Source organism: Megalops cyprinoides, chromosome 10, assembly GCF_013368585.1.
Source record: "Megalops cyprinoides isolate fMegCyp1 chromosome 10, fMegCyp1.pri, whole genome shotgun sequence".
In the NCBI taxonomy this organism is placed as follows: Eukaryota; Metazoa; Chordata; class Actinopteri; order Elopiformes; family Megalopidae; genus Megalops; species Megalops cyprinoides.
Window position 1 is genome coordinate 25144750 of NC_050592.1, and position 15938 is coordinate 25160687.

At 48.3% G+C, this 15938-nt stretch overlaps 1 protein-coding gene across 1 annotated transcript in view; it reads right to left on the reverse strand.

Annotated features, from left to right (window-relative positions):
* The window catches only part of ascc3 (activating signal cointegrator 1 complex subunit 3), a 195927-nt gene that overhangs the window by 94889 nt on the left and 85100 nt on the right, over positions 1-15938 (reverse strand). The window contains exons 12-13 of the mRNA XM_036538487.1: positions 7909-8085; positions 5840-5911 (exon numbers count right to left, since the gene is read on the reverse strand). Of these exons, the coding sequence (XP_036394380.1) occupies positions 5840-5911; positions 7909-8085 (249 nt within the window). The remainder of the gene's footprint in view (positions 1-5839; positions 5912-7908; positions 8086-15938) is intronic.

Sequence of the window (15938 nt, forward strand, 5' to 3'; positions counted from 1 at the left end):
AATGAAACGCACTGTAATGCGCATGGAGGCTTTGGAGACGGCGTGTCACCTGCCTTCGCGTCCACCGTTTCCTCGGCCCCGCGTGTCGGCAAAGAGGCCGGGCACTGATCACTACTGATCAGGCCTGTAATACACGCGTGAGCGGCGAATGAAATCAAGCACGGGTCTCGGGCGAGAGGAGGGAAAACCGACAAATCTGCGGCAAAATGAAAAGCTAAGGAAGGTATGCAAATAAAGCATCGCCGCTGTCTGTTCCAATCTCCCCTCTCTCCCACACTCCTCTCGGGCCAACAGAGCACGCTCGCTAACCGGAACACACAACTGCAGAACAGAACATAGGCGCGCACACATACTCACACACATGCGACGACACACCAGTGCACAAACACACATGCTCACACAAGACACAAGCCCACATACAGGGCACACGCGCACAAACACGCACACACAGAAACGCAGACGCACACATGCACACAAACACACACAGGCGCCCAGACACAGAGATGCACACGCGCTCACACACACACACACAGAGCACACAGAACACAAGCATCCCGCGTTTGTACACGCTGGCTCTTCCTTCACAAGTAGGCAGATTAGAATCAGGAGCGATTAAAGCGGCTGTCAGCCTCTCAGCGCAGACAGTGATGCCCATGCATAATGCATGCTGTTTGGATCACGTGACCCCCGCTGTTGTTCATGCTCCGCGTGCTTCAGCTACAGGGGGTTATCTATTAAACCCGCTGAGAAGAATCTCACCCTTCATCTCACAGCAAACCCCCCCCCCCCCCCTCCCCGACCACCGCCTAGTACACCCTCCGCCTTCACCTTCCTCCCCGCCCCCTAAATCATTTCCCTCCATCTTACCCCCCCTACTCTTTCCTCTGTCTCTCCCCTTCTCTCTTCTCCATCTATACTCAACCCCAAACTCCTCCATTTCTACATCAACCCCACTTTTCTGAGTGCCCCCACTGGATCCCCTCAGGCCCACTTCCCCCCCTACCTATTACTTCCTTTACCCCCCCCCCCCAAAATACAAGTCAGCCTTGCTATGTTACATTATATTATTGGTATTTAGTAGAAGCTCTTATCCAGAGCAACTTACATAGGTTACAATTTTTTTTACGTTACCCATTTATACAGCTGATTATTTAATAAGGCATTTCTGGGTTAAGTACCTTGCCCAAGGGTATAACAGCAGCGCCCCAGCAGGGAATCAAACCAGCAACCTTTCAGTTATGAGTCGTGCCGCTTCCCTCTATGCTACACTGCTGCCCTCAAAAGTGTCCAGTGGCAACTGTGTGTTTGACCGAGATAAGTATGCAAGGACTTGCCCTGCTTATAGGAGCGGTGTTGCTCGTTCTGACACAGGGATGGTGAGCAGGCCTAAGCCAACCCCCCCCCCCCCCCCATCCCACCCGCGCCCTCAAAAGCCTGCAAAGCCGCACTCCTATCATGCCCATCTGTGCGGGACAGAGGCGTGGCGCTGGGGAGGCATCTGACAGCTCATTTCGGCCGCGTGATCGGAGCCGAGGCCCGGAGACTCCGCTCAAGGTTAAAACTAACATAAAACACCCAGATCCTGAGGCTGAGATATTCACTCCCCCAACCCCTCAGCCATAAGTAGGAACCCACCCCCCACTCGAAACACACACACACACACGCGCACACACGCACACACAAACACGCAAACCCAAACTCTCAGCACTTTAGTACCCTTTTTTTTTTGTTGTGCTGAGGACGTATTTTTTTCTCGCCTTCCAACGTTCCAGGCTTAATAGGTTAGAATAAACATTCATCTTGTTAAGACACGGCTAAATAACTCATTTCTCCTGAAGCACGCTCCCTGGAACCCGCTCACCGGCGTCTGTGGGGGCCTCACCACGAGGGTTGATACTCCTTCAGCGTATCCACATGAGGCTGCGCGCAAACGTTATCCGCAGAAGCACTGCCCTGGAATCAGTAAGGAAGCAGCGGGGGGGGGGGGGGGGGGGAGGGAGTGCCCATCTTTGGAGGACTCGAGTACCCTGAGTCAAATAAACTGTGCATTATTTATGGTTACAAACATTACAATCACCGCCATAATTTATGAGTCTCTCCTCCAGCTTCCACCGTTTAACCCGCTTGTCCCGCTCACTGGTCTCCAACCCGCGAACCTGACTGTCAGCGTTAACCCCAAATTACTCACAGCCCCTCCACCCTCTGCCTCCCCTGGGGGGGCCGACAAATGTCCAATATCCCATCGGTCGTTCCCACCCCCTCTGCTGATAATGACAGCTACCTGATCCAGCCATTAAATGGGACAACTTCCGTGTGTTTCCGACCTCACCACGAGATCACCAGTGGAGTTAGAGAGATTTCCCACATTTGACAATCAGCAGCTCAATCGCAGCCGAGACTCGGTCCCGGTAATCAACTCCGTGCTGCTCTCCAGAAAGTAGCTCTGTGTCCTGCTGTGAGCACTACTATAGTTTAAACAGACAAACAAAGAAAATAATAACAGAAAACATTAAGTCTGACTGACACAGGAACTCTTCACCGAGTTCCCCAACAGTCGACGTGACCCTGTCAGTCAAACCAACCGCCTTTAACTTTCGGCCGCTTTTAGCTGTGGCCGCTACAGTGATTGGCCGGACCGAGCAGCGCGCGCGACGAGGGCGGGAGGGAAGCGGGAAGGCGCAGCGGCGGGAAGCGTATCGCAGAAATCTCTCTCTGCTGAGCACGGGTTCGGTATTTATTGTGGTGTTGTTTTATGATTTATGGGATTTGGAAATTGAGTTCAGGGGAGAGCGTCGGCGGCACAAATTGCTACGGTGGCGAGGAGGCAGAGCTGACCTTCACCGGCGCGAATTCCACAACTTGAAATAAAGCGGAAACTTTGTTCTGATTAATATCCCATTCTGACCCGTGAACCTCCAACGGAGACGCTTCAGATCCCGGCGCCCCCACCCCCCCCCTCGTCCACAGTACTATTTCTTTCCCTTAATACAAAACCTCTCCGCGCGATATTCAGAAGCGCACAAATAACCAAGTCACCGTCACCCCGCTGCAACTCTGGCGGTACTTTTTTTAGTTAAAACTTTCATTCTGCTGAGTTTCCCAGTGCCACGGGAGAGCGCTGTGTTATATTTAAGCCGGCGCATGGCCTCGAGTGCTTAATTGTATTTCTCCCGATGCAAAGCAGCATCGGGTGACTGTAGCTGTCGGCGGCGCGAGACGGGCCTCTGTCTCGGCGGTGTCTGAGTGGCGCTTCCACGCTACCGCGCGCCTGTCCCCGGGGGGCTTTAGGAGGCCATACGCCCGCTGAGGATTAAGTTCTGCTTCATTCCCTCTGTGGTGACCGGGGGTGGGGGGGGGGGGGGGGGGGGGCATAATCTTTAACAGTTTTCCGCGTATCCTATAAATACATGCAGACTTGATACGGCCTACGCGGTCCTGACCTCGCATAACCACTCTGTTGCCATTTCCACGCTGTTTTGGCCCAGAAGTGCTGGGCCCCACGCATTAAGCACGGCCTTTTTGGATGAAAGCCGGCTCGCAGCGATGTCACAACGCGCACTAGACTCTAAGGCCAGGGTATTAGCGAAAGGACTGTTATGAAATAACAACACAAGAGCATTTACAGAAACTGCTCCACGAAGGGGAATCTCCTGCAGGCTGTCCAAGTGCACTCTCTTTGTCCTCTGAGACAGCGGGATGGTTTATCCACTGGAAGTCTTTTTTATTTGTATTTTTTATTCTTTTTTTCCCTCTGTGCAACCCCTATTTTGAAATCGCCAATTGCTAATTAGGCTCACCTCACCGCGGTCGTGCAGGAGTGCTATTAAGCAAAGACGAACGCAATCCTTCAACACTCGAGCACACAGCCAGCAGCTGTTTTTCATAGGAAGACCCCTGCAGTGCAGCAGGCACCGATAAGGACACGCGCCACTCTGCTTCTATGTCACCCAAGCACCTTGCAGACGCCCGGTGAACCGCGGGGTGCCTGAGAGCGGTGAGACGAGGACACCGCGGCCACACACCTAACCCTCGGGGGGTATCTGCCAGCTGATGACACGGCTGCGGTTGAACCCGGGCCACAGAGCACTCAAGACGAGCGGCTCCCTGACTGCTCCACTCAGGAGCCCACTTAAGCAGCACTTTTAAAATGTCAACAATCAGGCGAGCCGTATCCAGCACGGCGCCATGCGTTTCCAGGCTCCGGTCCCACTCGGCTCTCGATTAGCTAAGCGGAGCTGCGTAATGGAGGGTAACTGGAAGCACCTGCTGTTCCACAATTTTGGAGAATAATCTCTAAAAAGCTTTCAACCACTAAATTACCTAGTGGTATAGACTAGGTGCCTTATGTATACCTACAAACTCAACTATCAGCTTCCTTATATGGACAGTGTTTGAGGATTAGGACTACACACACTTTGCGCATGTTCTTTTTGGTTTGGTTTATCTATTTGTTTCTCTGAGTTGGCATGTGCTGCTCATATCATCACCTATTAAGACCCCCCTCCCCTCCACTCCCCCCTGGTGATAAAAGTGGACTCTTCCACTAGAAAAAGAGGACAATATGTACAGCAGTGAATTTGCACTTGAGAGAGAATTCAGTGGCAACTTACGGCAACTGTGTGTATCGTATTGTTTGAGACCAACTCATTAACCCATTACTCCAGCCACATGTTGACCATACTCTGTTTGCCGGATTGGTCTCTGACTGAAAACACCTGCCTCTCCCCTTGAAGGCAACACCGATCTTCTCCATACAACTCTTCTTGAAGCAAAATTTTTTTGGCCATTTACCCACAACATACATGTACGTTAAGCCTTCACACTACACTACACTATAGACTTCACTAAGCCAGCAGAGTTTTTAGGTTTCCTTGGCTAAGGAGATAAAGTGTACTCTGGCTGGTGGATTCATTAGAAGCGTTTGTAACAATACAGGCATACTGATATTTTCACTTTAAGTTCTGTTGCATCAGGCTTTCGAGGGGTAAAATCCATGTTTAAACACCCCGAGCGGGCGGAGGACAGCCGGGGTGTTTATAGCCGGTGCAAATATCCCATGATGCACACAGCGAGGCATTCCAGAGGCACTTACAAAATGACTGCATTTAGGCAAAGCAAGTAGTGTAAGAATATAGCTGTCAGCGTCACACAGAAGCATTCCTTCTGAAAATGACAGTCACAGGAAACCACGTGGGACCCCGTCGCTTGCTGATATGGCAACCATCTTTACCGGCACTTTCACCAGCGCATTCGCAGCCGGGAAGAACAAACTCGCTCATTAGGGTTATCAGAGGGTGGAAAGGAAGACGCGCATATGAATTTTTGATCCGCGAGACCTTGTTTTGTCTGCTATGAAGAGATCGTTTCAATTTGGCAGAGACGTCTCTCTCCCTCTCTCTCTCAGTGAGGCGTGCCGACGATGTCCCCAGACGGGAGACGAAAGCGTAAGTCTGCAAAACAATAACATTAAAAAAAACGAAAAAAATGCATAACTAAACAAAACAAGGGGAAACGGATTTGTTCTTCAAAAATAATTTGTTTCTTGTGGAGATGAAGGGAGGGAGGACACCCTCTGTTTGTGTTTTCATCAACGCTGCCATGTGCGGGGGTAAAACCTGGGAGCGGAGGCTGGGGGACTGTGGGAATAAACAGCCATATCTAATGAGGTGACACCCCTTTCATCCGTCCCATGTTCAGTCCCTCGCCGCGCACACGTCTGAAGGCCCTCTCTTTATGTCCGCCGAATAATTCAACAGACAGCAAGCAACAAACCTTCCCCCACCAGCCACCCAGTGAGCTCCCCGCCCGCCCCGGATCCGCAGCGTTTGGGAGGTTATACCTGGTGTCCGGCTCGGATCTGCTCCAGCACCTTCTCGTAGCAGACCTCCTCCATGTCGTGCAGCTGCTGGACCTAGAGGGCCGTTACAAAAGAGGAGAAGAGTGTGGTTAATGACCAGAAACCTGCAGCCACTGCTTCACAAAGGGCTCCTGACCCTGTAGCAAAGCACTCCATTCCGGTTACAAAGCTCATTTCACTCACTCATTGCAGTTTGCTTCTTTGAAGCAATGAGAATAACAAAGCTGACTGCTGGCAAGGGTTTAACAATGCAGATGTCCAAATACTGCGTAGTTAAGTCTTGCATAGAATCATGTGAGGTAAGTTTAGCTGTGCAAGTATGCAGTCCTACTGTGTGCAGTAGTGTATATGTGCAGTAATGTATGCAGCATGTGAGGCAATAATAGATGATACGGCAATGCTTGCGGAACGTGAGGTAACGCATGTAGCCTGTGTGGTATTGCGTGCTTTATGCCAGGTGATGTGCTTAGTATGAAACGGTGTGCGGTTCCTGTTTCTGTAGCTGAGGTAACCCTGAGCTCCCTCTGATCGTTTTGCCTGCCTTTCCCTCGGTAACGACAGCACGTCGGCGATCAATAATCATTAACCGCCCGAAACACAAGGGACAGGACTGGCAGCAGGGCGACGAGAAACCACCGACTGGCAGTGCGTGCACATGCGTGCACGCAGCTTCTGGAAACGGGCGCTGATAAGGAAACAAAACCAAGGAGAGGGCCAGGCTGGACGAGACAAGCAAGTATCGATCAGCCTGGTAAGGGCCACCCTCTGGACGTGCGCTCTGTACGGTCAACCAAACGCTGTCCTCCTGTTTAATTTCTACCTTTTTAGCGACCACCGCCCTTGAAGCACAACGGCTTTGAGCAGCATATATTCGTCTAGGGGGGAAAGCAGCACTGCTCCAGTGAGCAGAGGATAATAATGGCAGGCATTTCTCAAATAAAAGAAGCAATACTAAATCTGCTCTCAGCACGCAGCTAGCCCTTTTTCATTTTAGCCACCATAGTACCGCAGGTAATAACTGCAGTAGGAAAAAGTAATCTTCTAAATACGAGGGAAAAAGAGCGATTTTATTTCTCAATGACCGCGGACCCGCAGCCTTGACTGGACTATTGTGCGGGCATAAAGTAGCAGGAGCGGCACTACAAGGTATTTGCACAACAAAACAAACCCCTTAATGTTCCTCCGAGTCGCTTTTCAGAGGGCGGCACATTGCTATTCGTTGTTCTACAGCGCGTTCTGCAGTAGCCTTGGGAGTGGGTCTTTATTCTCAGCCGAAGGTTGTGATACAAGGTCCTCTTTGGAAGGGAGGGAAAAAAACATGCCACTGCTGACACACGTTGGAAGATGGCCTCGCTCGAGAGTTTCCTTGTCGGCGAGCCCATGCGCGGTTCGCCAATAGCGGTATGTAAATCCGGATGAAAAGGGACCATCGGCAGTGTCAGTGCTTCGGCTAAACTGCCGCTGGTATTATACTCTTCATCACAACACACTTCTGTGCAGGTCATGATTAGAATTCATAACAGTGTGATGATCAGCGTCGCTACATGTTCCAATAATAATCATTGCACTATGAATTATGACCATGACTATCATAATATTATAATATTACAATTAATGACCTCATGCAATTATTTATATGAGTTACATTTACATTAAAATAAAACACCTGGAGGTATGGGAAGGCCTCAGACTCACCTTCTCTGTGAGCACGCAGACTAACCCCACGGTTGGCTGGTGTGTGGTCGCTGAGCAGTCAGACTCACCTTGTCTGCGGATACTACGACTAACCCCAACTATGGTCAGCTAATGTGTGGTCGCTGAGCAGTCAGACTCACCTTGTCTGCGGATACTACGACTAACCCCAACTATGGTCAGCTAGTGTGTGGTCACTGAGCGGTCAGACTCACCTTGTCTGTGGATACTACGACTAACCCCAACTATGGTCAGCTAGTGTGTGGTCATTGAGCGGTCAGACTCACCTTGTCTGTGGACACCACGACTAACCCCACCTGTGGTCAGCTGGTGCGCTGTCCTTGAGCGGTCAGACTCACCTTGTTGGTGGTCTTGACGCCCACGAAGCTCTGGCCCAGGGGCACGGGGCGGAAGCGGCTGTCGAAGTAGAAGAGGCCGATGTAGGGGTTGACGTGCAGGAAGGATGCCACATCCAGGTAGTTGGGCAGCGTGGCGGAGAGGCCCAGGATTCGGATCATGCTCTGTGTGGACTCCACCTGCAGGAGAGCGGTGAAATCACACCCTGGCGTTACCTCACAGCTCACCACACCGCCGTCACAGGCGACTGTGAGCAGAGCAGACTGCGGCCTTGCTTTTAACCATGTGCCAGTCCTGCCTGCCTGCCCTACAGCTTGCTTAGCTGAGACCTGCTAACCAGTCATCTGCATCTTAAGAAACACAGTATTAGCCATAAGTCTGGACACACCTGATTAAGATAATGGGTAACATGCATTCAAAGACATTTTGATCTAAACACGTATGCTTTGAAATTTGTTTCTTAAACAAATATAAACAGTGAAGGTTGATGCCTATGTATGAATTTCTATCCAAAAAATATATTTTTAAAAACTATTTTTGGCCATTTTGAAGAGTCTAAAATATGTGTGCATAAATGTGTTTTTTATTTGTTCAACAATATTTCGGTCACTGCTTAATTCCTTTTGTGGTATTTCATAGTTCTGATGTCTTTACTATTATTCTAAAATGTGGAAAATAGGAATAATGAAGAAAAACCCTTCTATGAGTAGGTGTGTCCAAAATTTTGACCAGGAGCTCCAAACAAAATCCACTTCCTCTAATCTATTTTTGTTGTTGCCCTTTTCGGGATTAAAACGTACCCCCTCTAAAGCACACACCGCATCTGAGCTCGACGCTCCGGGAAGTGTCACGGGCATTAGACAGGACTATCTCCGCACATCCTGCAGCCGCGCTGACAGCAAAGATTGGTAAGGCCTTTAACGTGATGCAGCGCACCGTTTGCGCACGCACTACCTCCACACCTCACCGCGATTACCGCTGAGAGGGGGGTGCGGGGGCCACACAACCCATTTAAAAAAGTTGCCATTAGGCACTGAATGCGAAAGAGGGTGATTATACTAATAATGTGCGCAAGGTTCATTAAAAGTAGTGGCCTGTTTTAATAGTCGATTCCTCCACCCCCACCGGCCCTCCAGGAGGCCTTTCGCAGACCAGGATTTACAAATTATATACTTATACAGCTCGAAGGTTACTGAAGCAAGTGCACATAATGGAAACCCCTCTGTAGCAAGGCTTTGCCCACCAGCTCCCTCTCTCCTCAATGGTCTTTTAATTGCAGTTTTTTTTTTTAATTACCATGGTCAGGTGGTCCGTCGTGGTGCGATTTTTAGGGCCAGATATGGTAGCATGCGGTTTCACTTTGGAATTTAGTTAGAACTTTCCAACCAGCGATGCAGCTGTCTGATAAGTTTCTGCTGTCCTGTTCTACTGTCTGGAGGCTGATTAGTGTGGGTAGCTGACGGTGCTGTGAGCCTAAAGGACAGGCTCTTCTTTGGGCTCAGTTCCTGGAATCTCCCTCTCCCTCTCTCTCTCCCTCCATCACTATCTCTCTGTCCCTGTAACTCTCTCCATCTCTGTCCCTTTCTCTACATATAATACCTCTCTCCTTCTTTCTACCCCCCCCCCCCCCCCCCGTTTCAGTGACCCTCTCTATATACATCTCTCTCTGTCCCCCTCTCTTTCTCTCTCCCTCTATCAGTATCTCTGTCACTGTAACTCTCCCCTTCTCTGTACATTTCTCTACGTATAATACCTCTCTGCCTGTATCTGTATCCCTCTTTCTCTTTTCCTCTATTTCTCTCTCTCTATAACTCTCTCTTCTCGATACATTTCTCTATATACACCTCCCTCTGTACCCCCTCCCTCCTCCTCTCTCTCTCTCCCTCCCTCCGTGTAGCACGCGCCTACAGAAGGTGGCGCCTGGCACCCAGCCTTGTTCCGTCTCCGTGCCACAGGTCCCGAAGTGCGTGTAGGTGAAGCGCACGATTCTTCCCGCTCTGCACAGACAGAGAGAGAGACGTCGACAGCATGTTCCCGCCGCCGACTCTCATTCGGCGTGACACCTCCTTTGTCTCGCCCCGCGCGACAGGTTGTAAACCCGCACAATAGCAGCCGAGGGCGCCCATTACATCATTAATAGGGGACGACAACAGGCCGCCGCCTCGTTATTGTGCGGCGGCGTGGCACGTCGCTCCCCCTCGGTTCCCCCCCCGCGTCTCAGGGCCACCGCGCAGTATTCTCCTGGATTATTAATGTGCTGCTTTTGATGAATGGGAGTCCATTCAAAATGAGCTGCTTGACAAGACACATATAAGGAGAGTTCAGTCACTGTCAGAGGGAAAGAAGCCTTTCTCCCTGCTCACGCTGAGATTCACGTGTCCCTCCTTGGTTTTTTTTTTTTTTTTGCATTTTCTGTTTTTTGTTTTTCCTCAAACAGCATTGTCACAAACGATAGGAGGCACCCGCTCAGAAGTGCTTAAGAGAAGCTGGGAAGACATGAAGATGTCACCAGCACCAGCCATATTTTAAGTATATCAGGACAAACTATTTGGATGACAAGACTGTGACTCTGCTAGACATACATTTCCAGCTCCAGCACACACAAATGTCCCAATTATTTCCATATTTTCATGTAAAGACAGAGCAAGAGGGAGAGAATTACTGCTTTGTGGGGTCCTGTCGCAAACAAGGGTTCCACACAAAAGGACGAGCACCCCATCGACGCCCTGCTTGTAGAGTTCTGCTGAAAACTTTTTTTTTTTTAAATGCAGGAATGCAGGACCTTCAGCCATTAAATATTAACACGCAGAAAAGAGCACTGAAATTCTGGATTCAGCTGAAACACAGCAATCCAAACTCATTCCACCATAAAGCCCTGCAACACCGAGACCTGAGCCCAGAAGCTCCCTGAGCAGAGAATCACCATCAGTCAGCCTCCAAACACTGCAAATACACTTTCTGTCAGAGCAAGCCAAATTATAAAACATCTCAAACACTCTTATCAGCACCGCTGGGACATAAACGCTAAAAAACAAAACAAAATGGACGGCTATCGGGCCCTACGCAGAAAGCACACACTGGCAGAAAGCCAGACTGCTGTCTAAAACACAAAAACGGCGGGTTCTGACCAAATATCACCTCAGAGATGACCGCTCGACTGTTAAAAAGGGCCGGCACAGGCAAACCTGGAAAGCCAGAGACGGCAGGCTCTGTGATCAGTGCGAAACAGGATAGGTGGGGCCAGAGATTCACTCACTCCCAGACGAAGGGAAATATTCTTGAAAAAGATAGCTGCCCTCTCCTTTTCGCAAACATGCTGAAGAAAACATGTCAGTCGTGCTAGGAGAGAGGCCCGCAGTGATCTGATATGATATACAGCCTGAGGTACAAAGGGAGCACTCTACATTGCAAGAATGGGGGGATCTAAATAGTTCAGATAGGTTTAATGGCATAAATACTGTAGGCCAATTTGTTATATACAATTGTCATAAATATTTTCAGTAAACACCAATTATATTTTTGTCTGTTATTTTATGTATTATTAAATATTATTATTTTACGTACAGTTTACCTTGTATAAAATGATCAGTCCAACACATTTCATTTCCTGCTTTGTGTATCATTTTTCTGTTACAGTTATGCAGGCAAGTATACTGGAGGACTGCATTTGTCTCACCTCAGTGCTTTTGTGCGAATGCTGTTGTGGTGAGACAAGCCTAGTGTAAAATTAGTGATTCCAAATTAGGGCTGTATAAAGGGGGGTGCAAAAAAAAAAAAAATAGGCCCCGTAATTTGCCCTCAGGGAGTCCGCCGAAACCCAGTCAATGCGCCAGGCGATCTGCAAGTTTTGGGAGAGCTGACAGGGGGCGTGTCCTTCCTCTAGGCGATCTCACACCGGTCATCTGTTGGCCCGAAGGGCGCCCGAGAATGCCCGCCTGCCTGCCAGCTCGCCTTGCCTGTACACCTGCCGACCTGTCTGAACCATGAAAAATAAATAAACTGCACACTGCAAACAGAGCCCTGGCAGACTGTGAAGGGGAAAGCCGCCTTTTTACCTGAAACTGGCCGAGCTGATAATGACCAGAGCGAATAAATAAAAAAAAAGAAAACCCACAGGGCCTGCTTAGGGACACACGCGACATCATTAGTACATCCGGTCGGGAAAGAGAAAACTAGCCGAGAGAAGCTGCCCTGTGACTGGTATTCTACTCCCATGATGCACTGGGATGGTGCCCCCTCATTGTTTGCAATGACCTGCAGTCACTGTAATCACCAGCAGTCAGAAAAACTTTACCATTTCATGGTAATGACCACACTAATTAAAGTGCTTGAAGGCAGCATTAGCATGACTCTTCTGTTCAACATTTATTTCAGTATTAATATTCATTCTTTGCTTTGTGTGCAAAGATGTGCTTGCACAAGGAAGCCTTCTGTGCTTCACAGCTGAGGCAGTGCAAGTAAGGAGCCATGCTGAGTATGGGTTTAACACACCCAGAGTAGCAATACAAGCTGCTATTAACACATATACACAGACATAATCTGACCATAGCTGACCATAATCGCCCCTGCTATTGCTCACAGGCCATTCCACTCTGTCTAATTTTGCTGAAAACGACTGACAAACAGCAGGGGCTCGTATGACACTTGTCTAAGATGGTGAACAGGGGCACATAGATACAGACAGGTCTCCAAAGGGCACTTAGCATTCAAATGAGAGACCTGAGCTGGCCACACCTGTGAGAGGAACGCAGATATCCTTCCAACCCCTGTCCTCTCACTCACCCTCTCCTCCTCCTTCTCCCTGACTTCCCTTCCCCATCCCTCCCTCCCTCCTTCCATCTCCCCTTTATCATCGTAAATCGAAGTGAATTGCGAGCCCTTGTTTTACACTTACACGGCTGCTGGCTGGGAGAGATACTGAACGCGGGTTGTTTTTCTAAATGAAATTCAGTAATACTAAAAAAAATTACTGACTGTGATCATTTATATAAAAAGAATTCTTTCTGACAATACACAACAACTGAATGGAGAGCACCCCCATCGACCTCAGCCATGGCACTCGACCAATCGAAGATCAGCTTGAAGAGAGGATCCAGAAAAAGAATCTGTTTGTTTCCGGAGCAGTTTAGCTCTAAAGCTCTTGGATTTTGACAAAATGCAATAATGCGGACCAAATTCCTTCCGAGAAACGATGACAAGAATATCTTTCCATTTTCTACACGAAAAAAATAAACTGCTCAAATCCAGGAAAGAAAGCGGCATGCCAACGCGACATTTATAAACCCGGTTCCGTCTCAAATGAAGAAAAACAGGGAAGGGGCCACAATGCATGTCTGCGTAATCTCGCAATCATTTCATATCTGATTTAAATGCATGCAGCCAGACCACAAATCCCCACCACCGCAACACAGGCTACAGAAAAAAGTTTTTCAAACGAAACGGCAGATCAATTGACTGTAATTACACCTGAAAGCTTGAAACAGCATTGCTAATAGCTCCAGCAGGTGTGGAATACCAAGTGCCCTACTTAATGCTGTATAAATAGATCAGTATATACTCTTAGTGTTGTTTTTTTCCCTTTCCTGTTAGGTTTTTTTTTTTTTTTTTTGCTGTTTTCCCTGTGAATATTCTCTGAATGTGTGCTCATCTGCTGGTGAGAGATGTGAACTCCAGCTGTCCATTTGAAAGGTGGGCCACATTAATTCTACAATATTTAGCTGCTGACTGTTCTTTCTTCCCTCTACCGAAGTTCCTTTCCTGAAGAAAAAAAAAAGGAACCTGCTTTCATGCCAGCGGCTATAGAGCAAGCTGTGAATCAAGCAGTGAGCGCTCAAAACGGGCTGAGTCCTGCTGTCGTCTCTGACATCACCGAGGTGACACCATCTTAAGAAAAGGACACACAGAAAACGCCTGCCGGGTGAAGAATGGAGGCGGGTTACAGGGGGGCAAGGCAAAAACGGAGTGAATTCTAGTAAAAAAAAGTGGCAGTGTGTCCCAGAGATGTACTTGCTGTTATGACGTTCCTCTCCCCATCAATTTACACAGGAGGGGATCGTGAAGTGAAACCGCGTGGAACCGCGAGTCGACACAAACACCTCCTTATGGGAGTGAGAGTGAGCGTCCGGAGGAACGCTAGCGTATCCCGAGCGCTAGCAATCTCTTTCTTTAAGGCGCCGTAAACAAGCAGGGGCAGCGCGCCCGCACTGTAAACCAGGCAAGGTGATGATGACACCGCGTGTAAAAGGGACACCTGCATCGAATTCTTTATGAGCCCGCCGTTTATGGAGGCAGTCTGCCGGACCGGAGCCCGGGCTCCGAGGAGGGAAGATGGGAGATGGCAGGAGACGGCAGAGGGAGGGAGGGAGGGGATGGTGTGCGGGACGGAGCTTCCTCTCCCCTTGAAGATGTGATTTGGCTGTGGCAGGTGTCATTTCACCCTGCCAGGAGAGCCTGTCTGCACTGTCCTTCACTCAGACAGTCAAGCCTTATGGCTGAAGGGGGAGTTTCACTGTGTTGAAGCCTCCTGACGATGGAAAGTTTCTACATTTTTTTATTTAGAAATCTGACTAAATTCTGGTGCCTTTTCTGGCTTGAAAATGTTCATAATAAAGTCAAAACGTGACCATACTTTGATTTTTGAGATACGACATCATTTACTAAAAAAGTAACTACTATATATATATATACACACACACACTTGATTATTTATTTGGGCTTGAACAGAAACACATTTTCCATTAGCATGTTAATGACTGATTTTTCAGCTTAGGACTATTTGAAGATTTGAATCATGAGTTCGGCATGAATTATAAATGTACCGAGCTTTTACCTGCCAACACAAGATTTGCATTTTATTATTACTTCTAGATGAAGGAGAGAATTTACCACAATTAAAGTTCATTTGAATAAAAACAAGCTGTTCTCTACATAACAACGTTTCCTTCTCTTAAGACACATCTCTTGCTTTTCCGTGTCTCTATGTAACATTTATCAACGGAACAAAATCTGCAACAGCCACAGTCATGTGCCAGTTAAGGCTACCTATAGAACTTACTTAGCCTGCTAATATTGGAAACAAACGTGTTTGACCATGGTGTACTAAGTATTTAACAAGTAGTATTAAACAAAGTAAAAACTGGAATACAAACATGTTGCACACAGGCAGTTTGATTGCTAAACAACTTCATGACTGCAACCGTTAAATGATGGCAAGATGTACAGTGTTTGGGGACACATTGTTCACAGCTGTCTCTCCCGGAGCTAGCTAACCGTTCCTGCATCACTTTGAGGGAACGGATGGTAATCTAACAGCACCGGGAGGCAGCTGAGGCCAACCTATGAAGCCAAATCCTTTAAGGCATATTGGGCAATTATGAGTCCAGTATTGCATCCAGTATACTGGTACTAGGACTAGTACCTAGTACTAGTAGTAAAAGGTAGGTAGCCAACGAGGCAATCGATTTTAACTGTTTTATAGCACATTTTTCAACGGGATTTTATATTTTAAATAACAGATACACTTCCTATCTATTTCTATGACAAACCTCTCCAGGACAACATCATTCCCCTGATTTGACATTTGAAATAGGATTTTCACTGATTGGTCTGTGTTGCTATCCTGGTGATTCTGAAAGGGCACTACACTCATAGGGACAGTAAAGCCTTTTTAGGAGAAAGATTACGCTTAATGTGAGATCACAGGCCCTTGCAACTTGCACAGATGATCCCTCTTAACCAATCAGGCCATTCCACCCACTGTCAACAGCAGGAGAGATCCCCGCCCCCAACCCTAGAACCAATCAACTTTCAGAGACTTGACAGTCTCATCCATTCAACCAGTGAGAAAAAGAATGTTCAGGAGTATGTCTTGGCGTTCCGAATTCCCACCACTCCCCTCATTGCTGGTCTCAAATCAGGGTGCCTTTCTCCACACCAGCATGTCAGCTGCACTTACAGCTACCAGTCAGGCAAAGAGCAGCACCCCAGGCTGAGAACAGCTCCGTGCAATCAACAGTCTTTAAATGCTCATAAA